Source organism: Vitis riparia, chromosome 3 (genome assembly GCF_004353265.1).
Source record: "Vitis riparia cultivar Riparia Gloire de Montpellier isolate 1030 chromosome 3, EGFV_Vit.rip_1.0, whole genome shotgun sequence".
Lineage (NCBI taxonomy): Eukaryota > Viridiplantae > Streptophyta > Magnoliopsida > Vitales > Vitaceae > Vitis > Vitis riparia.
Genome location: NC_048433.1, coordinates 19606525 through 19632344, shown reverse-complemented (window position 1 = coordinate 19632344; position 25820 = coordinate 19606525). Strand labels below are relative to the sequence as shown.

General features: G+C 32.5%; 1 protein-coding gene across 1 annotated transcript; it reads right to left on the bottom strand.

Moving 5' to 3' along the window:
• Positions 1 to 4812: 4812 nt before the first annotated feature.
• On the bottom strand, positions 4813 to 23325 carry LOC117911145 (protein downstream neighbor of Son). Its single transcript, XM_034825356.1, has 16 exons — positions 23300 to 23325; positions 22809 to 23037; positions 21255 to 21371; positions 18419 to 18492; positions 18222 to 18348; positions 17973 to 18061; positions 17732 to 17885; positions 17450 to 17652; positions 14824 to 15038; positions 14630 to 14719; positions 11304 to 11425; positions 7997 to 8098; positions 7545 to 7654; positions 7341 to 7428; positions 6491 to 6687; positions 4813 to 6234 (listed from the first exon to the last, which is right to left on the bottom strand). Exons 3-16 carry the CDS (start codon positions 21363 to 21365, stop codon positions 6018 to 6020), a joined length of 1899 nt encoding a protein of 632 aa, XP_034681247.1. The 5' UTR covers positions 21366 to 21371; positions 22809 to 23037; positions 23300 to 23325; the 3' UTR covers positions 4813 to 6017.
• Positions 23326 to 25820: the final 2495 nt, after the last annotated feature.

Sequence of the window (25820 nt, the reverse complement as noted above, 5' to 3'; positions counted from 1 at the left end):
CCTTTTAGTCTCCCCTTTATCAACCGTCTAAAATCTTCACATCCAAGTCCCTTCTCGTCCTCACGATATTTCGCATGCCCAATTCTTTATATCACGATATTTTGAGTGAAATCTCAACTTTTAGGGCTAAATACTCTATAATCTCTATTCCCTCTTTTTTTTTTCTTTTTTTTAGCTTATTTTACACACCACCCCTCACATTCAAAACTAAATACTAAAAAATCAATTAACAACTTGTTAAATGAAAAAATAAAAGTGAAATGCAAAGAAAAAGACTTGTTATTCAAATTTAAAATTATCACACTACACTATCACATGCGAAAATCACAAATAATCATATGAATATATTTTTAAAATCAATACAAATGATAATTATATTTTGAAAGCGTTCAAAAAATTTTACTTTCAAATCAATTTTACCTAAATTCAAACCAATGTTTAAACCATAGTATAAAAGAAACTATCTTTTTTATAAAGGGTTTGTAATTATGGAAAAAATATTGCTTTTTAACAAGTTTGAGAGACAGTATTAAATTTTAAACATAAGGGGACAAAGCATAAAATATATCGAGATTAAGGAACAAAATGTATTTAATCCTAATTTTCGTACTTTTATCACTTTAGACATTAGGGATGTTGGTTAAAAATGAAATTATCGCATAGATATAAAAATAAGAGTTATGTTTGATTAATATAATAGAATAGGAAATGATAGGTATATCCTAGAATGTCACATCTCATTTATAGGACAGGCTTATTTTATGATATAATTTTGGGAAATGATATTCATCGATATAATCTAATAAACATGATATTTTAAGGTAAAATATGTAATGAGATATGTTATATTTATGTATGTTTGTAAAATAATTTTTTAAAAAAATGGAATATATATTATTTTTTAATATTTGATATTTGTTAAAAATTATATTTTATTCTCATATTTGTTATTAAAAAAATATGAAATTTCTCTTACATTTAATAATATTTATGATTAAAATATTTATAAATTTATAAATAAATAAATATATATATATATATATATATATATAAATATATATATATATATATACAAATAATACATATATTAGTATTATTTTATAGTATATTTTATAAATATGTTTTTAGTTCTTTTTTAACCACAAATTTAATTTTTTTAATCAAAATTTTTTATTTCGCAAAATAATTAATATTAAAAAAATTATGATAGATGAGATATTCATATTCTACATTTTAAATTATTATTAACATATGTAAGATATATTATAAAAAAATTGGATAATATATATTATCATTTATCTTATCTCGTAGCTGAACATATAATAAGATAAGAAACAGAATAACTTATAATTTTTTTTGTTAACAATCAAACATGTAATAGGATATAATATCTCTTCTCTTATTCTAACTTATGTTATATTCTACTAACCAAATACCTTAATGCACGATATTCAATTATTACTTAAGGGCTTTAATTTCATGACATGATTTTTAAAATGGTGAATTAGGTTTGAGGAGGGTTAAAAGGATACCAAATATGACAAGACAAAAAATGCCCAACTTTTATCCTTTCCTCATTTTTAGATTTTCTCCTCCTCAATTATCTTTTTTTTTTTAATCATTATTTTTTCTTTGAAATTATCATTTGATTAATTATTATTACTATTTAACAAAATTTTCAAATAATTATTTGTTACTAAAATTAATATAAATATTATGAATATTAATATCCATTTATATAATGCAATCAATTGCACTATGCATATGATATATGTATGCCAATACATATATAGATTACAAACTTATACTTTGTTTGTAATCAAGTACTAAATATGTATAAATTATGAAAACTTGATTTATTTAGCTATTAAAAACCTTTTTGTTTGTTTTTAAATAAAATATTGTTACTCTTATTGTCTAAAATTATCGTTATTTATTTTTAATAAAAATCAATTATTCCTTTAAAATGTTAATATTTGTACATTATAACCATAAAATATTTATTATAACATTAATATTTATTATAAAATATGAGAATTTTTATAAAAATAGAGGAACTTGTGAATAATCATCCTTATTGATATAACCTCTTCCTAACTTTCTATAAAAGGAGACTTCCTAACTTTCTATAAAGGGAGACTTGCTAATGAAATAACATTCTTTTTCTTTTCTTTTTTAAATATTCCAATTTATTCTCTTCTCATTTCTTTTTATAATTTTTTATTTTACAAGACATCGTTTTTTTTTTTTAATTCTTTTGTTTTATTTCTATCATCATTATGAGGTCACTGGAGTTTGTTTTTCAATTCTCTCTTTTGATATTCTATATAATAGAAAAAGATTTTATGTCGGTCACTCCCCCATTGAAGTGTAATAGAGAAGACTTTGCCTATTTTAAATACTTTTATATCAAATTTCATGGGAAGGCATATCATAATATAATTTTTATTTTTATATAATTATTATAATTTGTTAATTGTTTTACTTTTTACAAGGGTACTCAGTTTAATTTATCCATCTTACATAGAAAATGCTAGTAAATTAATAAAAATTAAATTTCATACAAGAAGAAGTTATATGAAAAATGTTCTATTATTAAAAAACATATGTCTAAAGAAAAGCTACGTAATTTTATTTTTTAAATAAAAAATTTTGAAAACAAAAAAATCAACATTCTTTGCACTATCTAGAGGTTACGTCAAAGTTATTAATATGCATTTTGTTACGAAAAGAAGTTACAAAGAATAAAATTGTTAATTAACAATTTGTACAACAACATAAAATTCATATAACAAAAAGTTATGTTGGAAGTTATACCATCTTTATTTTTACATTTTATACTCCAAATCTCCTATCCTTCTATATCTCCAAAAAAGTTATCTCCCAAATCTCCTATGCGTGAATGATAATCTTCTCATAGGGAATCCTACTCCTCAATGTCGTGTGTATCCCAAGCGAATCCTACCTTTAAAAAGTCCTCCTAGTCTGTCCTTATTCTTGAAAATCTCCATGTAGTCGTGTGAAACCCTCAAGAGTCCTAATGGGCAGTCGTGGGCTAAGAGGGTCCCACCAAAATCAAAATCAATTTGGTGTCTTCCGATCCCAATGCCCACGCGTGAATCTCCAAGAGTCCTACCCCTTCCTAGGATTCCCAGAGCCATCTTCGAATGAGTCTTCCTTTCTCATTTAAAATCTCAATCCTAAACTCCAACTCTCCAAACCGTGTACACCTTAAAAAATCCTCTTCAATCTCCAATTTTGATTTCCCAAACAACTTCATGCACATGTCATGCTAAAAAAAATCTTCCTAAAATCTAGATGAACTATCTTAAAGTGCACTTAAAAGGATGAGGAATAAATGATGAAAATAAATATTTTGTTCCCATTCCTATTTTTTGGTGAATTGAAATAAATTTGGTGATTCCATTTTTAGTGTTTGGATAAATTAAGAATTCGTGATTGGAATTATTATTTTTTGTCCATTCTAATGTTTAGTAATAATAGAAATGAGAATGAAAGATAAATAAATTAACAATAATATTTATACACATAGTTTAAAATAAATTTTTTATTTTCATTTAAAAATAAATAAATTTTGAAAGTTTCTTTTTGTAACTAAATAATAAGACTAAAAAATAATCTTATTATGTAATGAAAGATATGGGGCTTGACGAATGAAATTTAAGGGTAAAATTGTAATTTTATATTATTTTATATTTTCTTATGGGATAAATGAATCAAAATACCACTTATTTGTAATAAATTGAAATCCAACTTATAAATGGGATTTGATTTCTACTAGAATCATTTTTTTATTTCATCTTTATCTTCATAAAATTTATCCAAACATGGGAACGGGGAAGGGAATAAATGAGATGTCTATTCTCACTCATCGTTCCCATGTACCAAACACCCCCCTAAATGTAATGAACGAAAATATGCATTTAGATGAACCATCCTAAAGTGCACCTAAACTAAGATGCAACTAAGAAATTTCATAAAATACAACTAAGTAAACTAGGTTAAGTGAACTAAACCTAAAACATAATTAAGTTAAGTGAGCTGAGTTAAAGTGCAACTAAGTGAATTATACCTAAAATGCAATTAAGTAAACTAAGTCAAGATATTACTAGGTGAGCTAAGTTAAAATGCAACTAAGTGAACTAAACCTAAAATGTAACCAAGTGAACTAAACTAAAATGCAATTAAGTGAATTAAACCTAAAATGCAATTAATTGAGTTAAACCAAAATGCAACTAAGTGAGCTAAATATAAAATGTAACTAAGGGAGCTAAATTAAAGTGCAACTAAGGTCACATTTGGGACCCATAAAAAAATCCTTTAACAATGAATCTCCAAAGGTGACTCAAAAATAGTACCAAATGAATGACAATGGACCACCATGGGACGGTTTTAAGGCAATGAAAAGTGAAAGAAAACACATAGAATAACATATGCTGCATCAAGGTAATGATTTGTATAAGCAACTAACCAAGGATACTAAAAACAGATGAATGATGACCAATTTGTATAAATGAGAGGTCATCCATATAATGACAATTAAGTAAAGATCCAAAGCTAGCTAAGAAGATTAAAGAACCAATAAATATCATGTGTGAGCCATGGAGTATACAGGGGTCAAACATATGTAGAGATCCAAGCAGTACTCAACAAAATTAATAAATAAACAAGCAATAGAATATCTACTGAAACTGTGAATATAAAATATCCAAGTGGTGATAAAAATAGTCATGCATGACCAACAAGACAAAATAACCATAACAAAGCTAAGCATGTCTAAAAGATAATCCAGAGTATGAAATGTATATATTAAAACATGTCCAAAAACAGAAATTCTTCTAGCTTAGATATGCCCATATGAAAATATCTCCACTTTTGATAACATAAAAAACAAGGGGAAAAACAAAACTAGCTCGGAGTCAAGGCTGGGGAGGTGGAGGTGGAAAGATGGAGCGAAGGTAGTCCATCATCTGGTCGTGCTGAGAGTGAACCTGAGTCGACAGAAGGTCAAATTTAGTCTGGAACTACAGAGTCATCTGTGTTTGATACTAGTCCATGCACTCCTCAATGCGAGTTTGCTCTTCAACAAGCTCATCAGGAAACTCCTTACCACCCCACTTGCGAATCCTAGAGCCATTTGGAAGGCGCTCAAACTACATCTGATCCATGGATTTCGAATTATATATGTCATAAGCTGTTGGGCACTGGACATCGTTCTCAGTCCTGAACTCCACGTTATACGCCTTTAAAATCTGAGTCAACAGATATATCTACCAGAGTATCTTGGACTGGCTCTCACAAGTGCTGGAAAATAATAAATCCAAGATTGATTCTTTTGTCGATCATGATGGAATCAATCAAAATTTTCCTGTGTCAAACATTTATGCAAATGCAAAGCAGGGGGTAGTCACCAAGATGAGGCAAACGATGAAAGCAAAAGTTGGAAGAGAGTATTGGAAGAGTGTATCCACAAGTCCACAGTTGGAGAAGGCTCACATCCTGAAATAGAGAAGATTGAGAAAATGTGGGAGGAGATCCTTCTGAAGATAAGAGCAGCAGAGTACACGGGGGATACAGATACATTGTTTACAGGCATAGTGAGAGAAGCTAGCCATTCCACTTGAGATAATCAGGCGGGAAGCTGGAACACCAATTCGGATAGTGAACCACTTGCCACATAGCTACCAAGCTGATTTCAAAAGTTTTTTATTCCATCGTTTGCAATCCATGCTATTCAATATCCACATCTTCCAACCCCAATACACTTTCCATGTCACTAATCTTTCTCACACTTCATACCAGAAGAACTGAAAAGGAACTACTCAAGTATCTGTTTATTTTAACTAGACTCGCCACCAAATTTGTTCCAACAGTTTTAAAAAAATTGTTGGTCAAGTAATGTTAATCAGATAAGATAATACAACCCAGAAGCACAGAGAAAATAATTAATGAGGGGAAACAGGCAATTGATCAGCAAACAAATGAAAACAGAACTGTTATACAGGAGAAAGACGAGCCGTATAAGAGCCATTGGCATATTTCAAGCCTTTTAAAAAGGCCGAATGCATGTAAGAAGTTACAACAGCCTCCGGAACCCCAAATGCATATGTGCTTTCTTGTATGGCTTCACCTGTTGCTGCTTGGGTATCGGATTTCTGGCCAACAGTTTCAACTGCAGCATTTAGGCTAATTGAAGTCGGCTCTGTTGTAAAACTGCACACACATACACACAAAGTTAGCTTATTCTTGTTAACCAGCTGGTAATGCTATCTATATATGGCCATACAACATGCCAACAAATGTGTGCGTAAAATAATATCTACTGACATGGTTTCCAGTAAGATGAATAACTGAAAGCCAAAGCTTGTAGCTACATATATTTATTCTTCTACCATTACTGCAGCTTTTTGTGGTGAGATTAGGGTTAGTCATAGAAAATAATCAGGCACAATGACAAAATTTGTCATACCTTGCCTCAAAGCTCCTCCCTTCAGAACCCATGGTTGCACATATACTGGATATTATCCACGGTGGAATGTATGCATCCTTGATTTCAATGCTATAGGAGAGACCAGCTGAAACACTTTCAATTGCTTCGTCTTTCATTTTGGATCCTTTAAGAGGAAAAGCAACATGATCAGCTCTCTTCAACTCCCTGCAACTGACCTGCAAAAGAAGGTCACTACTGAAAAATTCCAAGCATCTGCCCCGCAGGAATTAGCAAGGAAAACCAAGCAACTAAAATTAATCATAATAAATATTTATCTTTGTACAAGTAATAAAATTTATAAAGAACCATTTTGCTCTAATTTCAAAGGATGACTACTGTCCTTCCAAGGTAATCGGTAATCCTATAAAAGAAAAGCAATGTATTCTAAGAATCTGAGTAGGTTATATTACATGACAAGGGTGGTAATACATGCATCGGACCTCTTTGTGTCAGATGCAGATACAAGGAAAGGTTGATAAATGATTATAACAATAAGAAAAGGTGGAATAAGGATTGGTCAAAGTTACTTCAATCATGTCAGAACAAAGTTCAGTGATCCTATTTGATGACACTTTGAGAACACAAAGCAGTAGCAGGGAAGCACTTGCCGTTGGAAGGTTCAAAGTTTTGGACTACCCCACCCATATGCACAGAAATGGTTCGGATATATTTTCAATATGGTGGTCTAAACATCCAACTGTTGGCCACCGTTTATGTGAGAATCTGGATGAGACGTATATTTGCTCTTGGAAATGCATTCTTGGCCAAGGGAAACAAAGGTCACTAACACCGGTCTATAACCATTAAATTTGAATTAAATTACACTTACCTCTGGAGCAGAAAGAGCAGCATTCTGAAATGGAACAGGTGAATACAGAAGAGGAACATCCACACTTGTCAAGGACGTCAAGAAAGATCTGGAAACAGCCATAAGAAATGAAGAACCACTGGCAATAAAAGAGAACAGAGATATAGACAAAGTACCTAACTTACTAGAGAGATGTAGTTCTTCAGACATTAGCTAGGTATTTACCTATAATTTAGCATAAAGTCATATAAAGCATGCACATTCTTGTTTCCACTGAAAGACAGCAAAGACTGTGGGCTGTTATCCACATCAGATATGGAACCAACACGTCGAGTCTGAATTGAAATGAGAATCACCAATGAGTAATAAATCACAAAGAACATCAGGAGAAGTAGGCATACTTCTGTAACTAAGGAGGTTTTCATAATCAAATTTTGGAAAAAAAAAAAAAACAGAAACAGACATCACTCTTTATATTTTGCCCTTGCTGCTCATAAATTTGTCATAAACTAAATGCCTAAGAAAATCCCATTGAGGCAACTGTAACAAGCAAGTAGTCTAAGCAAGCATGTAAGTTCCAAAAATGGCAGAGAAAGGCATCCCATGTTCTATTCCAGGTGTAAGTTAAGCAAGGTGAAAGATAAAAGACTATCAAAATTAAAAGCATAGACAAAAACCTGGCCCAGATTGCATTTCTCAATCTCTGAGAGCTCAACCAGGTCTTCAGTGGTGGCTTGTTCTACTTTAGAATGGCAAAGAGGCATAGAGAAACAAACATCCTAGTTTTCATAATATACAGACAAAAGAAAAAGTTAGAGCTCATTGGATTAAAAAAAAATCACAAACATGGAAAAAAATATTAATATATAATCCAAAACAGAGATTAATTAGTTAAAATGGTTAGTACTGCAAGCCCTTAATATCATAATCTCAGAGGTCCAGCATCCTGAAAAGAAGACAGCTTATATGACAGGCACAAATTCATAAGCATATAACTCATTACATGGTTGCAGAGTTGGGGTTTGCCCACTGGTTTACCAAGATTTTCAACTTTGATTTACATTTGAACCCATCATTATGCTGAATCAAAATGACAAAATCATTTATAGTTCTGAGCTTCCATATTTTTTTCTGAGTCCTTTGAACCCAATTATATCAAATTGAAATCAGATACACTGCCCTAAAACAATCCAAGCAACCCCTGATCGCACATGCAACAGATGGAAACAATCACAAATTATGTCTGTTTGCCACATATGTTACAGGGATTTAGTTGCAAGTATTAGATACAGGTATGTGTTACACATCTAATCATTCAAATTCACAAACTCTAAGATACAAGGACTTCGCTGAAAGGAACTTAACAATGGGTACAGATACTTGGACATGGTTAAAAGTCAAATATTTATGAGTGCTTACTTAGATCTATGTCTACTTTATTCATCATGGAATCCATAATATCACCCTTTAGTAATAATCCAAGTCATATTACTCCAAGGCATGAAGGAAATGAGCTAAAAAATTTAATTTATATTGTCTGTCATGTTGTCTTTGGAAATTTCAAATTTTGTTAATATACAATTTGGATACATATTTCTTTCACTAATTTTATTTTATATCTATATATTTCTTATCATTTATCCATATCTATCCCTTTACCTTTATTTTATTACCTTTGTTTTGATTTATCATCTCTTTGAATGTTATGATCCTAAAAGTAAAAAATTTATGCTAATGAAGTACCAAGGGACCTGTTTTCTATCACCCCACCTGCCCAGAAAAACACAATTTTTTTTATCTTTAAATATCCTCATAAAAGCCCTTTTCTTTCCTCCTATCCTTGAATATCCTCAACAAAACCCAATTCCTTTTTTTAGTCTTAATTCATCTCATAAAGACCCAAGTTCCAAAAATTTCACTTTAAAAATTATTGACCAATTAACCAGTCCCAAGTAAAAAAACAAATAATATATCCCATGAGGATCCCACAACAATACCCATGCAATTTTTGTCAACACAGTTACTTTCAGCAAAATTGACAATCCAGGTATCACGTCTATCACACATAGTCTCATGCATCCTTACCTAAATATGGCCACTTCTTCATTGATTCAAATTTTCTTTCATTTTCTTATATGAATTGAGAACTTACAAAATAAAAAAATGAGAAGACAATTAGGGTTTTCCTCCAAGTCAGCATAATATACATCATCGGTCGATTATCCAACAGCTAAGTTTTGGGGCTTAACATGGTACAAGAGCTTTGAAGATAGTAGTTGAAAAGGTGGTCTCTACTTCTCAAAATTCGGGTCAAGGAAATTGGAATCTAAATTTTTTGAGGGATTTCAATGATTGGGAGCTGGAGTTGGTTGGGGATTTTCTCCATATATTGAGGGGTCACAAACCCTCTTTGGAGGAAGATTCAGTCCTGTGGAGGAAAGGAAGAAGAGGTCAGTTCAGGGTCAAGGAAGCTTATAGTTTGTTGGCGAGGTCTGATGATATAGGCTTTCCATCAAGGAGCATTTGGGTGGCAAGGGTGCCAACTAAAGTTGCTTTTTTCACGTGGGAGGCGACATGGGGGAAGGTGCTCACTTTGGATAGACTTCAAAGAAGAGGGCTACAACTTCCAAATCGCTGCTTCCTGTGTGGTTGTGAGGAAGAAAGTGTAAATCATATCCTTATACATTGTACAGTGGTTAGAGCTCTATGGGATATTGTTTTTGGTTTATGTGATGTGAAATGGGTTTTTCCAGACACTGTAAAGGAGGTTTTAGCTAGCTGGAGGGGCTCGTTTGTGGGAAAGAAACAGAAAAAGATTTGGGACGTCATTCCGTTGTGTATTTTTTGGACGGTGTGGAAGGAGAGGAATAAATTAGCTTTTAGGGGAGGTGTGTTGAACGTGCAGAAGTTAAAGAATTTTTTTGTTTGTAATCTGTGGAGTTGGGCCAAATTGTATGTAGGTGAGGAGGCGTTCTCCCTTATAGGCTTCCTAGAGTGGATAACTTCCATATAAAGGGAGATGATTCTTTTTTTGTTGTTGTTTTTTGAGGCTTTAGCTGCCTTGTATACTCCCTGTATACCTAGTGGCGTTGTGCCTTTTGAATGAATATCCTTTACTTATCAAAAAAAAAAATGGTACAAGAGCTTTGGTTTCTAACAGGCCATAAGTTCAAACCTCATTGCTTGCTTAATCCCCATTATTGAGCCAAATACAAGCAAGAGAAGGTTGCATGTCAGGTGGAACGTTAAGGCTTTAGCCTAAGTCAACTTAACTCGATATACATTGTTGGCCTACTATATAAGACAAAATTACAAGAATTTTCTGAAAAAGCAAAATGATTGCTCAGCAATGAGAAAAAAACCAAAAATATAGGGCAGCCAATGCCTCATTAAAATCAAGGATGACAGTTTTTTTAGTAGGTAAAAGTCAAACACAGTAAACCCTCTGGCCAGCCAATCAAGGTCCCTGATAAATTATCTCTCATGATCTAACAGTTAGCCACTTGGTTGGCAGATCAAGTTCCTTAACAAATATCAACTATTCTCAAAATCAATAAATTTGGTAATCCTCTTAATTTCACAAGAATGGTTTAAAATTGTTACTCCAAGATTAGCTTAGAAGTTTGCAGAAAGAACACAAAAATATTGTCACTGCACTCATTTCTGTCACAATTTTATAAACCTCATATTTAAACCTCTAATAAAGAAGCAGCCACTATTTCCAGGTTTTTAAGTCAAAATAAGCAGCCCCGTGATTTCTATTTCAATGCCACTATCTCAGTTAATACCAAGTGCCAAAAAAAATAGTAATATCTTATTTCAGGAACTAATTTTTATATTCAAGCAGAAAAAACTCGAATCAGTATTTTTGAGTGAGAAATAACATATTTTCCACATGAAAATTGCTTATGAACATGTTCCATAAAGAGCAAAATAAACTTCCTATCCGTGCAAATTTTAAAAGATAAAAGAGATACATCTTACATGCTCTCTCAGCAATGACCTTAAGCCTCTTGTTGACTGGGAGATATAAGCATTACAGGACTGTTTCTTTCCTCCTGAGCCGTCACCACCAGCAAACACCACCACAAACTGTGAAGTACAAACTAGAAAGTTTCCGATAAAACAGAAAAATCAGTGTACAGTGTGACATACAAAATAAATTTAACTAATAAAAAAACCCAGGGCATAAAAATCCAAAATGAACAGATCATGCACATTTTGCTCCTATTACAACCTGAACAACCAAAAAGGCTCAAACATTATGGTCCACATAAGTCATGGTGTAGGGATTATAAGGAGAAAGAAAGAAGTTTCTTTCAATTTCAATGTTATAATTAGAGCTTCCAGAGAATAATAAATAAACTCTATAGTAGACACAACCAAAAACAATATGATGAAAGCATCACATAATTCAAATTGCTTTATATGCAATTATGTATTGAAAATTCCTAAAGAAAAAACTCCATTTTTGATAGGAAAGAAACCAGCCATTGCAAAAGTATGGCCTAGGCAAGCCAATTTTCCAAAGAAATTGTTGTGGTTATGAAGCAGCAAATGTAGTTACAGTGTCATAACACTACAGTATGCAAACCAGGGATGAATTGTCAGCCCCTACCATATGATTATATGGACAAGATCATTATGGATATTCAAAACCATCAAGAATCGAAGATAGACCTTCATGCTAGAAGTAAGGGAACATGTGAAAACGATCATGTATGAAAGATGTGAGAATGATAGATGACACCTCTTTGTCATCCATCCATTTCAGCCATCTTGGGTAATGACACCTCTTTGTCTTGGGATCTTATTTTCTGTTGGAATCTAACTAATGTGGAGATTGAGGATCTTGAAAAACTAATGATTTTACTTTCCCATGTACATTTGTCTCCTTTTGTTCCAAATGCGAAAGCTTGGGCACCTTCTTCTTTAGGTGTATTTTCAATAAAATCTTTTTTCTTAACCTTGTCCAATTTATCAAATTCAGTTCCTTTCCAACCAGCTAAATTTATGTGGAAATCAAGAGTCCCTTCTAAGGTCATGGCCTTTGCCTAGTTAGTGGTACATAAGAAGGTAAATACCAATGACATGCTACACGTGAGAAGATCGTTCAAAGCCCTTATCCCTGATTGGTGTATCCTATGTAGGAGTGGAGAGACAATTGATCATCTCTTCCTACATTGTCTAATTACTTTGGGGTTATAGCATAGGATATTCTCACAAGTTGGGATGGTGTGGGTTTAACCAAGCAGTATTCGCAATATGATGACTATTTCTTTCAAGTGTTTTGGGAACTCTACCAAAGGCAAAGACTCTATAGCAGATCATTTGTCTCGCTTTGTTGTGGACTGAGTGGAGAAAAAGGAATGCTAGGATTTTTTAGGATACTTGGAAGACACTTGAGATGATGTGAGACTTACTTCACTTCTATGTTTCTTTTTGGGTCTATTGTACTAACATTTTTAAACCCTTTCCCTTGAGTGTAATTCACTTTAGTTGGCTTTCAATATGTACACCCTAAGGTTGGGCCTACAAGGTGAGGTTCCTAAATGAGCTTCAGGAGATGGTATACTTGTATAGGCTTTTTTGTTCTTTTAGTATAGCCTTCCTTGTATGTGAAGATTTCTTCAAGTCTTTTGATCAAGTTTGTATATTATGAGGAGGATTTCTCATCCTTCTCATGTTTTTATGAACTTTTAATTAATACATCTGTTCTTTCTGATAAAAAAAAATAAAAAAAAAAGAATGATAAATGACAACTAGCTGTCTTTATACTGAGCAATGGGCCTAAAAGAATACATGGAGTGGTACTACACCAACTCAATCATGACACAGATTTTGTGTTGCATTAAGCAAGAATGCATTGTACTTCATTTAATTTTGTTGTTCATTTGTTTCCAGCATGGTATTTTGATCAACAAAAGGGAAAATACCAATGTCAGTAAAAGCTCTCAAAAAGATACTTTACTCCATAAGCATGTTGAACTTGTAATATGTCAATCTTTTATAATAAGGTATTGTTTATGTATTATCAATGTTGGAGACACTAAGACTAAGAGAAGTAAATTTGGGAAGACATAACATCAGGACTATCACATGTAATGTGGTCTATTGTGCCAGACTATGTTATTTCATGTGAATGACTATCATAATATTCCACAAGATTCTGTGTTAGAATTGCAGACTAGAATAGACTCTGATTTTTTTATGATATAGTCTTCAGTGTGTTATCTTGTCATCTATCTAAACCCAGTTTTGGTCAACATGAATGCAATTTAATTTCCAAATTTTCTGAGCTAAGAATATGGATTGTGACTCTTTAAGACTTTTAGGTCACTATTATTTAACAACACACAGATTTCCTTTCCATACAAATTCTCACACTTAATGAAATAATCGTCACACAGTTATTTGGTAATCTATTGAAACCCGATTTTGTTTAATCAATGCAATTAATTCTTCAAATTTTCTAAGAATATAGAATTTGGATTAACTTCTAAATTATTATAAATTTTGAGGTTTAACTGAAAGTATACTTTTTTTAATGCAAATCACCAAAATTTTTTCTCAATGATGACATTGGCATAGACATAGATATATTAACAATATTATACCTAGGAACAATGAAATGTCAACTAAAACACCATGAAATGTCCACTAAAACCAACATTTGTAGCCTTGAGTTCAACACTAACAAATTATTAAATTTCAAAACTATAAGCATTTTGCTTCAAATTCATAAAATAATCAATATTGTTGTGACTCCTCCCACAATAGAGGGAAAAAAGGGAACAAATACACAAAGTAACAAACAGCTTTTTTTTTTTCCGTGTAATATTATCTTTTATTGTGACTCCAACAAGAGGAAGAAAAAAAAAAGCATTAATGCACAAAGTAACAAACAGCTTATTTTTCTCCATATAATACTATCTTTTCCTTTTTTATAAGAATTAGTACACCAAATAATTGCAATGCCCAGGAAGAACAAAGAGAACATAAATACTCAGAAATTTCATCACAATGACAAAGACCATGGGATTCCAAAAACCAAACAGAAACTGGCTAAAGCAATTAAGTGAGCCCAAAACATAAACTAATACTTTTTTTTTAATAAGTATTACTTTAGGCACAATTGAAAACTAATATGAAGCATGGAAGAAGGTAACACAGGAAAAGATCATTCACCATAAGGGATTATAAAGGTATTCTATTAATCTGAAAGTAGTTCCATATGAACAAGATATGAAACCTTACAAGAACTTACGTACAATTGAAAACTACTATGAAGCATGGAAGAAGGTAATTACCATAGAAGATATTACAGATATTCTTTCTAAGCATGTAATAGAGACTTCGAAATGAGTCCTCCCATGCTAGTTGTCGTTTGATTAAGAAATCTGCTTCCACAGAATTGACCAAGAAAATTTGTTGTAAGAAAAATTGAGAAGAAAGGAAAAGAAAAACTTAAATTTCATACTAATAAAATATTTGGCTCACAAACCTCCCTCTGCAGCAGATAAGGTCAATGCTGATATGACAGATGGTGGTAGAGAAGATTGAGGGTGTACCCAGGAGTGCAAAGCTCTATAATTGAATATTTGGGCAGTGGAAGTGAGCCCAGAGGAGCAGCTAATATTTTGATCTTTGGAACAACCAAATTGAGGTGTGAATAGGGCCGTACTATTGTAAGTAGCAGACATGTTCAATCTATGAAACCTAGGAAATGGCAATTCGAGATAAGGTTAATTACCTAAAATCACCTCCTACTAACAATCTAATGGTGAGTGTGGTGGAATATACATTAGTAGTGCATACATAGATTATGCAACAATCTGCATACACGTAACCCATATATGTGGCAAGATCATGTGCTTTTCTGAATATTTTATTAATGCATAAACTAGTAATGCTTACGAATACCAACACAATATAGAACCAATGATCTAGGAATAAATATAAAAAGAATATGTGATATCAAATGAATCAGCATAGGCTAGACATAATTCAATGATATTTCTTCTAGTCAAATATGAGTACAAAAATTTATTCTTCAAGGAAAAATAGCAAATGTATCCCAAAGCAGAAATATATGTGGGTTAATTAAATGTTAGCACCAAAGTATGAATTTTTAAAAATTGATTTAACAGAAAAAATAAGATCCAAATACTACAGCAAAAGAGCATCAAAATATTACAAAAGAAAATTAGTAAAGCATCTAAATCTGACACCATCACCACTTAACTGGCAATTATGATATTCTCTCAAAATTTCAAGCAACAAAATTTTAGTTTCATGGGAGAGACATCTGGACAAGTGAAACAGGATATTTAGAAAAGATCAACAGCAATTTGAATGTAAATCACTCTCATGCCTGAATCATTCCCAATGGGCAAACAATAACATGCCTATGCCCCAGACAGTTATGAAAAAAGGAAGTTGCAATTGAAGAATAACTAAGGTTGTGCCATTGAAGTAACAATTCTCTTTTATTGCGTAAATTTTTCCCTCACAAAATTTTGTTCATAAATAAAATTTTTAGATTACTTCTTTCTTCCACAGCATCTTCTATACACAGATAACCAATTCCTTTGAATACTACAGATTCTCAAAGAATTGCACTGACAAATTCATTATGGTTAAAGTTTCCATCATATAGCATTAAACAAAGTGCACTACCAACCACCTAAACAATAAAATGAACCCATTATCTTATCTTCATATCCCTGAAAATCAGAAAAACCAAAAGTTATGTTGAATTGTATTTCTCTCAATAATGCATCAGTCCAGTTTTTCAGTAAATTGGTATGGTATAGATAATTTTCAAGAACAGAGTAAGCATGAGACTAACTGGGCATGCCATTTAACTTCAAGGGAATAACCAATATAAATAAGTAATCAAGTTTAGGCACACAAGTTGGTCAAATCTTATACAAACAAATGGACAGATAGCCAGTCATCATTCTCCAAACCACTCAAGTAAAATTACATATTTGAAGGCCATATCCTCAATCAATTTATGTAGTAGTCCAATTAGTAATTTTGTTTTTGTATTTGTGACCGCATTGTTAAAATTTTTTATATGCACTACTTATTGTGTTACATGTTTCTGAAAACCTTATCCAATGAAGGAACCTGATTTAAATAAGTCACAGTAACAACATATTATTTACCTGCAGTTAAGCCTGGTATAATTTTGATAAAACCTTAAATCTTACAAAAGAAAATAAATAAATAAATAATTCAACATGATAAGAATGCGCACAGTGAGAGCATTTTTTTGAAAAAAATATTACACAGTAAGAGCATCTCCAATGCAAATTGCTAAAACAACAAATGCCAAACTTATTTTTTGCCATTGGTAATTGCTCTCCAACTTAAATATTAAACTAACAATGCCAAATTTTAGCACTGGACCACAATGCAATCAACCACCATTCTACAACCAAATGCCAAAGATCGCATTGCATTTGGCAATGCTAAAAGGAAAGCCAAATAATGGCAGCTGCCATTGGAGTGCCAATATTTAAAAACTATGTTGTTTTTTGGCAATAGCAAACTACTTTGGTATTGCATTAGAGATGCTCTAAGCATGGATACAAGAGAACGAGCTGCTTCTTCTAAGCTATGCAATTTAGTATAAAAAATAGATGAACAAACCAGACTCATAATTTTCAGATATTATATAATTTATATACAAAAATATATATTAATATGTTATTGGGTCCTTGCGCTTGCATCCTACCTTTTGAGGATATATATATTTTTTTTTTATCAAAAACAACAAATGTATTAAATTAAGGATAAAGAAACACAAAAGAAGGATGAGGAATCCTCCCAAAAATACAACAGACTTGTTGATGCTACATTGTTTTTCATAGAACATATTTTATGGTAGTCATCCTAAACCACCAAAAACCCTTATCTAGGCTTCTCAAGTTAATAGCTTAAGTTCAACACCAGTTTCATGCATCAGATCACATCCAAAAAAACAAATTCCAGATGAAACTAGAGTAAAGATGAGGAAGCATTATTTTTCACCCTTAAAGTAAACAAAATAATCTCTAGAAATAGGTGAGATATGTAACTATAATGAGAACCAACCACACAGAACATATCAGCACACTCACCAGTTCACAGAGGAAGAAGACACTATCTGCATATTAGTTTTTAACGTAAAATCCAGTGGGGCCTTTTGCCCAGGGATATGAAATTCAGAGCAGAAATTGCCAGAAGAGATTGAAGTAAGATTGCCAAACTTTTCAGTAGAATCAGCAGCTAAACCAGAAAAAGCAGGGGGTTCACGGGCAACCAGTCCTTTTAATGCTTTATCCTGTGAAAATAAATAGATTTATTTTTTGACACAGAACTTTCTTCAGGTAAATAAAAGGGGAAAATGCTAACAAAAATACCATATCAACAGAAACTATTTCAGATATCCTCTCACTACCAAGTGATAATTCAGCCACACTACGAAATGTGCTTTGACTGCACTTTTCAGCATATTCACAATCTTGCCTTGTACCATCTTTGGAAACTGCAGCTGAAGCCACAGTATTCTCTGGACTGATAGAAATAAGAAATAGAATAAATATGAAAAAAGCAAACAACTTATTAATTATAAAAAAAGCACACTGTCCTGGAAATGCATACCATGAAAGTTGTGGATGACTCTTGACAACTGAATTTGAAGAAACACGCATATTCTTCAAGCAGCCAGCCCGCTCAGCTGAAATATCTTCCTGCACATATTAAAAAATTTGAATAAATTAAGACAGTAATAATGCATGGTAAATTGCATGGCACATTCAATATCTTGACAGATTAATGATTTGACAGTTCTAACATGTTACAGTAAACATACTTGATACTAAATCAATTTTAAATGAAAATGTATAGTACCTTAGCATTTTCTTTTCCAGGAAGCATCCTAAACCTAGACTTTCTGGCAGGAAAAACTTCATCCATACGGGTGTCAATGTATCTTGGAACTTTGAAAGCATCTTGTTTCTTGAGCTCATTGGTGTTCCTGAGAGAAGCAAGCAAGAACTTAGTGAAATATAAATCAAGGTAATTTAAAGAAATACAACAAAGCTTACCTTGTAGAACCAAGCAAAGGAGCTGGAGATTCATCTACAAGCTCTATAACGTTCCTTCGCTTTAACTGCTCTCCCTGTAATAGACACAGAAAATCTTAAGAATTTTCCTCCAGAAACATTTGCAAAGATCATGCAGAAAGCTCCTCACAAACCAAATTGCAAAGAAATGTGGTAAGATTTGTTGCCAATTAAGGCTAATATTTGAAGTCTATAAAGCTAAAGTAAAATGCAACAGTTCCATTTTACATCACATGAAAAGTTGGAAGATGCTGTACACCACAGCAACTGGATATCACAGCATCCGACTTTGATCAGGGTCCAGCCTGTTTTTATGTTTGTTCCATGAGTCAACCCATTAAATTGCAGGCCATGACAGTAAGAAATCCAACCACAGATTTTTTTTTTTTTTTAAAATGCATTCTAGTGTGGCAACAAATATAATACCCACCAAAAAAAATCATTAGTAACTTAGGAAGATGAAACCAAAAGATGAAAACACTGCTGTAATTCCCAAGAGACTTGTATTAATGTGAAACCAAATAAATTACCCACCAAAAAATCATTAATAACTTCCATAAAACAAAACCAAAAGACAAAAGCATTGCAGTATTTCCCAGGAAATGTGCATTTTTCCATATTCAGCATGACTTTCATGGTTGATAAAAATAAATAAATAAATAAAACTTGCAACTTTCTTTATTAGAAACAAAAAACATTTTCATTGAAAAAGTAAACAAGAGAAGGATAAGAAATCTTTCCCTAATTATAAAACTTGATCAAAAGAAAGGAAAAAAGAAATCCTTTTCAACACTGCTATTTTAACCCTTTCAATCTACATATCGAAAGTCAATCAAGTTAAATAATGTTGAGAGGAATTCCCTTGAAAACTATAGTAGTAGAGGCCCAAAATGATGAATAGACATAGACTAGGTCTCATATCATTTCGAAAGTCCTCCACTTGTCTTCAAAGATCCTTACATTTCTTTCCCATCATACTATCCAAATCAATGTAAAACAAGCTATTTGCCATAAAACTTTGCCCCAGCTAGTGCTACCCAAACCCCTAAAAGAAATGGTGAACATGTCTCTAGCAATTCTAGAAGGAACCTAATCCAACCTACTGACTAGTTTGAATAGCTCATGTCATAACTCCAAAGTTGTCGAACAGTGTAAAAAAGGTGATCCATTGATTCTCAACTATCCATACACAAAGTTCAATAATCCGATCTTAGGGCTTTGAACGGTCTTCTCACCTAAAGCAAGTCATTGGTATTAACCTTCTTGTTAGCCACTATAGAAGCAAATGCCTTGACCTTTGGCCAAGCTTTTGATTCCCATATGAAATTAGCAAGAGAAAAGAAAACTAAAGTTAAATGATTAAATGAGGTCAAGAAAAAAGATTTGACCAAAAATAAGTTGAAAGGTGATAATGGCCAAGGTCTCATATCTGGGGATGACAGTGTTAGATTAACACCATTGGGAATGGACATGAGTCTTTCAAGATCCTCTGTCTTTGAATCCATAAGGTTTCGCTAAAAGTCAAAGTTTCAAGTAAGAGGAGAAGATAGACCATGGACAAATGAAATAGAAGAATTTTGAACTAATAAAAGCTTGTAAAGACTTAGAAATTGTGCAACCAAAGGTTAATCCCCCTAACACAAATCTTCCCAAAAACAGATTTTTGACCCATTTTCCACTAAAATGTTGGCATCTCAATCGTTTGGATGAGTCTCATACATGCCCAAGATGACCTTGTGCCATAAAGCAATACTCTCCCTAGGATACCTCCACAACCACTTCCCTAAGAAGGCCTTATTTCTTGAAGATATGCTCCTAAACCCAAAGCTGCCTTCCTCCTTAGGCTTGCACACTTAGATCCAGCTTATAAGATACTATCTCTTTCCCTCCCCAAACCCTAACCAAAGAAAATCCTTTTACATGTTCTTAATTTTTGTTGTCACTAAGAATGGAATATTATAGAACAAAAGGAAGTTGCTAGGGATGTGAGAAAAACAAGACTAAATTAGAACTATTTTTCCACCTATAGACAAAAAGGCTTTTTTCCACCCATCCAGTCTTGAAATTCTATGGTCGGATCTCAAAAGACTCTAGCCTTGGGATTCCCCCCATTGGAAGACCCAAATAAGTTAAAGGTTAATTGGAAACTTTAAATTCTAAAAACGAAACCAATCTAGCAATTTGATCTCGACTCATATTGATTCTTGACAACATGCTCTTGTCTAGATTGATATGAAGTCTGGAAATGTGGCCAAAAATCAACAAAATGATCTCAAGGTTTTGCAACTCTTCCGCATTGGCCTTAGAAAAAGAGACAGTGTTGTCTGTGAATTGCAAATGCAGCACTTGTCTTAAATGTTGGTAGTCCCAATTGTGTTGGAACAAGGAGTCCTACTTCTCAATATAGTCAAGTGCAAATAAGTGCTACTTCTCTTAGAAAATTGCCCGGCATCCCCATGAGGGCTCTTTCCTTGCAAGAGAATAGACATAGATTCATGAAAAGGCTACAATATGTCAAATAAAAAATGCTCAGAGCTATTCAATTTTTTTCCTTTATTTGTTGCACCAGGAGAGTGTAGAAGTAGATAATCAGAGTAATCTTCCTTTCCTTGTATGTGAAGCAAACATGCAGAGCAACGGCTATGTTCCTTCATCTCATAAAACTTGCAAATTAACAAATTAACAATTAAAAAAGAAGACACTACCTGCCAAGATCTTCCTTGTAGAAGGCTAAAGAAACTCATTTTATGCCCAATTTATCATCTAATAATGCAGAGAATAGAAAGAACAGAGCAAGACCACGAATTCAGAAACTTACTCTCAATTCCGATGGTGTCTTCCTTTTAACTCCTGCCTCCACCTTCCCAGAAACCCCACCAAAACGAATAGAGTTGGAAGATAAAGGACCAGCTGTAGCAACCTTCGCCATACTAGTCTGAAATACTAAGACAATAAGTCCTCATACAATCAATTCTATTCCTACAAGCATATCTATAAACTGTGCTATTAACATTTCAAAAGGAAAGTACGAAAAAAATTATCATTAAAAGAAAATATTTACTAAAAAACAATCAAATTCTTCAAGATCCTAAACTAAAATTTTATATGATATAAAAACAGTCAGATATTTTGTACAAACTCTACTTATTTTTTACAGACGAAATTGTGCATTCTTGAAATCCATTCTTTTAAATCACTACAGGTTTCAATTGGAAAAGCCACCATTCAATTCACCAATGGAAAATGTTTCCAGGAAAATTCTTCCCAGAACAAAAAAAAAAATGAATTTCAGCCATAAATAGCTCATAATTCCCAGCCAAACTTAATGATACAAAAATTCATCAGAACAAGTACATCCACAACTATCTCCCTTTGATTACCACCAAAGCCAGAGAAAAGGGAGGAAAGCAATGGAAATTTTAACTTTTTTTTTTTTTTTCAAAAAGAGAAAAAATGAAAGTCGCATGGAGACATAGTAAGCAAGGTATTTCTAAAATCATTTTAAAAAAAATCCAAAAATTAGCATATTTAACAACCGAAAACTATCAAAAACACAACAAGCCTCGACACATGGAAATGAAACTCTCTCTCCAAACACTGTTTTCATTTCAGCAAAGCAAAAGGCCCTTAACATTCCCTATCCCATCTATATCTTGTTTTGCGTCTAAAACCCTAAACTTAAATCCTAGTTTTTTCCATCTCCCTACACTTCCTTAGCATACAAGGACATAATAAAATCATTCTCGCAAGACAATTCTCCCACAATCTAGTTTATGACTAATCAAACAGAGCCCAGGCGACCACATTCACAATATCTCCAATCTATGCAATAGACTGTAAAGATTCGATCGCTAGAACAGACTTCAAATCGGAAACTTCAAAAACTTAATAGTTTCAGAACCAATGAGGTTTACAGGAAAACATATTACCTCGATGGAGTTGAATTCCTGAAAAAATGTAAAGGAAAAAAGGCTAGAACTTGTCACAGTGCCCTAGCCTCTGTTTGGCTTTGTGGAAAGAGGGCGAGAAAATGCGGTAAAAACGAGTTTCATTTGAACAATTGGTTTCCCTCCGGTCCCTAACGGCGTTAGGCCCATGTCAACGCCCGTCATAACATTATAAAACATCATCTGGGCTTGGAGCATGATGGGCTCAGGCCTAAAATAGAGGAGAAAAAAGTTGTGGGCCTGAAATTAGATTGTCAAGGACTCGCCTTTAGGACCCACGTCATTTTGGGATGCTATCTGCTTACTATTTTAGGATTCAAACTTTTCTTTCATTTTCTCGTTAATTTCTCAGCACCCAAACGACGATTCATAATCTGGAACTGGAAGTCGGTTGGACTAATAGGGAATATCGTTTGGAAGAGTACCTTGAAGCAGGGATTGAAAAATCGGGAAATATCGCCGATATTTCGAAGATATATCGGATATCGGTCGTCACCGAAACGATAATCGCCACCGATTATCGATCCACGGAAATATCGCCAAAAAATCGGCAAAATCGCCGATATACCGGCGAAATATCGGTGAAGCACCGATAAATAGGAAATTTTCCCGATATTTCCTACCAGTCCAGCCCGCGCAGTTGTGTTTTTCAGCCTGGCTCAAAAATCGTGGATTTAGGGTTCGTGAAATTTAAATCCAATGGCACAACAGCAAAGAGACCCCTAAAACAGATCCAGAAAACACAAGGAGCAAAAGAAAAGCAATTTTTTTTGGTTTTCTTTGGGGGTTTTGAATGGATTTTATCGGAAATCAAACGAGGATGAATTTTCCCGGAAATCGAATGGGGGATGGATTTTCTTGGGAATCAAACGGGGTTGCAAAAAAAAAAAAAATAATAACATGATTAGATTAGTACCTGCGAGGATTGAGATTTGAGAGTAGCAGAGGAAAATAGGGCTTTTTTTTAGGGATTCTCTCGTTGGAGGACAACTTCAGAAAAGGGTTCTTGATGCCCGAGAGATAAGTGGCCAAGTGGGTGCCTTTTTTATTTTTTTATTTTTAGATTTAGTGGAGATAAAAAAAATAAAAAATAAAAATCATGAGAACAATTTTCCACACTCTATATAAATAATTATTAATTATCAACCTTTATTTGGATTATTAAATAAATTAATATTAATAGAAAAAGTTGTTATCACATATTTTTTAATAAAATTTTAAAAATTAAATCTCAAATAAGATATTTTATATAAATTAATTTAATTTTTCATTTAAAATATAATAAAATATATAAAAAAATCATGAGAACAATTTTCCACTCTCTATATAAATAATTATTAATTATCAACCTTTATTTTGATTATTAAATAAATTAATATTAATAGAAAAAGTTGTTATCACATATTTTTAATAAAATTTTAAAAATTAAATCTCAAATAAAATATTTTATATAAATTAATTTAATTTTTCATTTAAAATATAATAAAATATGTTTTAATAAAAATATTTTAAAATTTTTAAAATAAATACTGTCTTCAACAAGATGAACTCCCTTCATCTAATAATATAATGAAACCACATCGATATCTTCCTTAGTATAAGGACTATTGCAATCTCATATGTATTATATTTATATATAAATTGTTTTTATTCAATAAAATTAAATATTTCTTAACTCAATTTTAACTTTATACACTTTCAAAATTCATATATATTATTTTTAAAATTCAAATATCGAATCTACCAATATATCTCTATTTACGATATTTTTCTTCTTAATTATATATATATCAATTATACTTACAAGATAACTTTAAAATGTGTATTATTACTTATTTTATCATTTTTTGAAGTTTTTTCAAGCATTCCTATTAATTTTAAATAATTTTCACTCCACTGATATTTATGAAAAAATATCCACCGATATTTCTCCGATATTTCCGATATATCCGTAAAATTGAAATACCGATATATCCGTAAAAACAGATATTTCAATCCTTGCCTTGAAGGAATCATCGAATGCTTTTGTGGACAGAGATGGGGTTCCTTATGCTGCCATCAAACCTAAAGCGTCTATAGCCTTAGTTGTGATAGTGGGTTGGGCCTAATCCAGCCTAATTTTTGGATTATTCGGCTTGATGTCAGCTGATTTCTTATACACCCTAAGCCTATTCCCCATAATTTACATTCTCTTTGCCAGTGTTATTAAAAATGGCTTGAAATCATGTGTTGTATAAAATTTAGAAAATCTATACTAAGTAATAAAAGGCAAGAAGAGGTGTATTGGAGAAGTTTTGTTGTGATTGTTTTTCGGCCATATTTTGTTCAAATATTTACCGAACTGCCATTCCATTCATCCACACCACAAGAATTCCTCAGCACAGAGTTGTTGACCCTTTAATCAAAATTTTCTCCTTCTTTCCCACAAATGGGCCTATCATGGATACTTTCTCATAAAATAACAATATTTTCAAAAAACAAAACAAAATGGCGATCAAGCAATGTAACCATCCCGAATTAGAAAAAGAAACAAGAAAAACGATGGAAATACTCTTACAAAGCACAAGGGATGTTCAACATTTACTGGCATCGAAAACCAGAAGCACCACTACTTCCAAGCATCAATAGAATCGGAGAAAAATAGACAACATTCCGACTGCTTCATCACCATTTCTAAAGCACTTTTCAGGTCTTCCAAATGAAAATCTTGTTATATGTGGCTTATATTGAGTGAAAGAGATATGGAGAAAAATTGGCAAATGCTGGAGTAAAGTAGAGTGGAACGATGACATTTGTCATTCAAGCTTAAATTTTTATTGTTAAGGGTGAATGATAGGTTGGAGGGTGCGGGGCCCCCGTAGTACAATTCAAGGGTATTTTTTAATTTTCAATACCTGAAGGTTAGTATAAATACCCTTTTATATGACCTTAATTGAGATATAGTGAGGGGGTGTTTGGTACACGGGAATAGGGAGTGAGAATAGACATCTCATTCTTTTTCTCCCTTATTCATATGTTTGGATAAATGTTAAGAAGACATAAATGGAATAAAAAATGATTAAGGCAGAAATCAAATCCAACTTATAAGTCGGATTTGAATTCATCAAAAGTAGGTGGTATTCTGATTCATTGAACCCATTTGATAATATAAAATAACCTAAATTTACTATTTTATCCTCGTATATCATTCTTCAAGCTCGATGCTTCTATATTCTTTGCAAAGTTAGAGACTCATTCATCATCCACTTCTCTATAACAAGTGATTCTCTCAAACTGAATCAATCAAACCTTCCACGACATTTAGAAAAAAAAAAAAATTGATTTCTAATTTCTAGGGTTTTGGATGTTCATTTTGATTGTTAGATCCAGGATTCGTCATTGTTCGTTGCAACTAGGTTTTGAAAACTCCATTCTACATCTCCGATCAAGTTTACCTT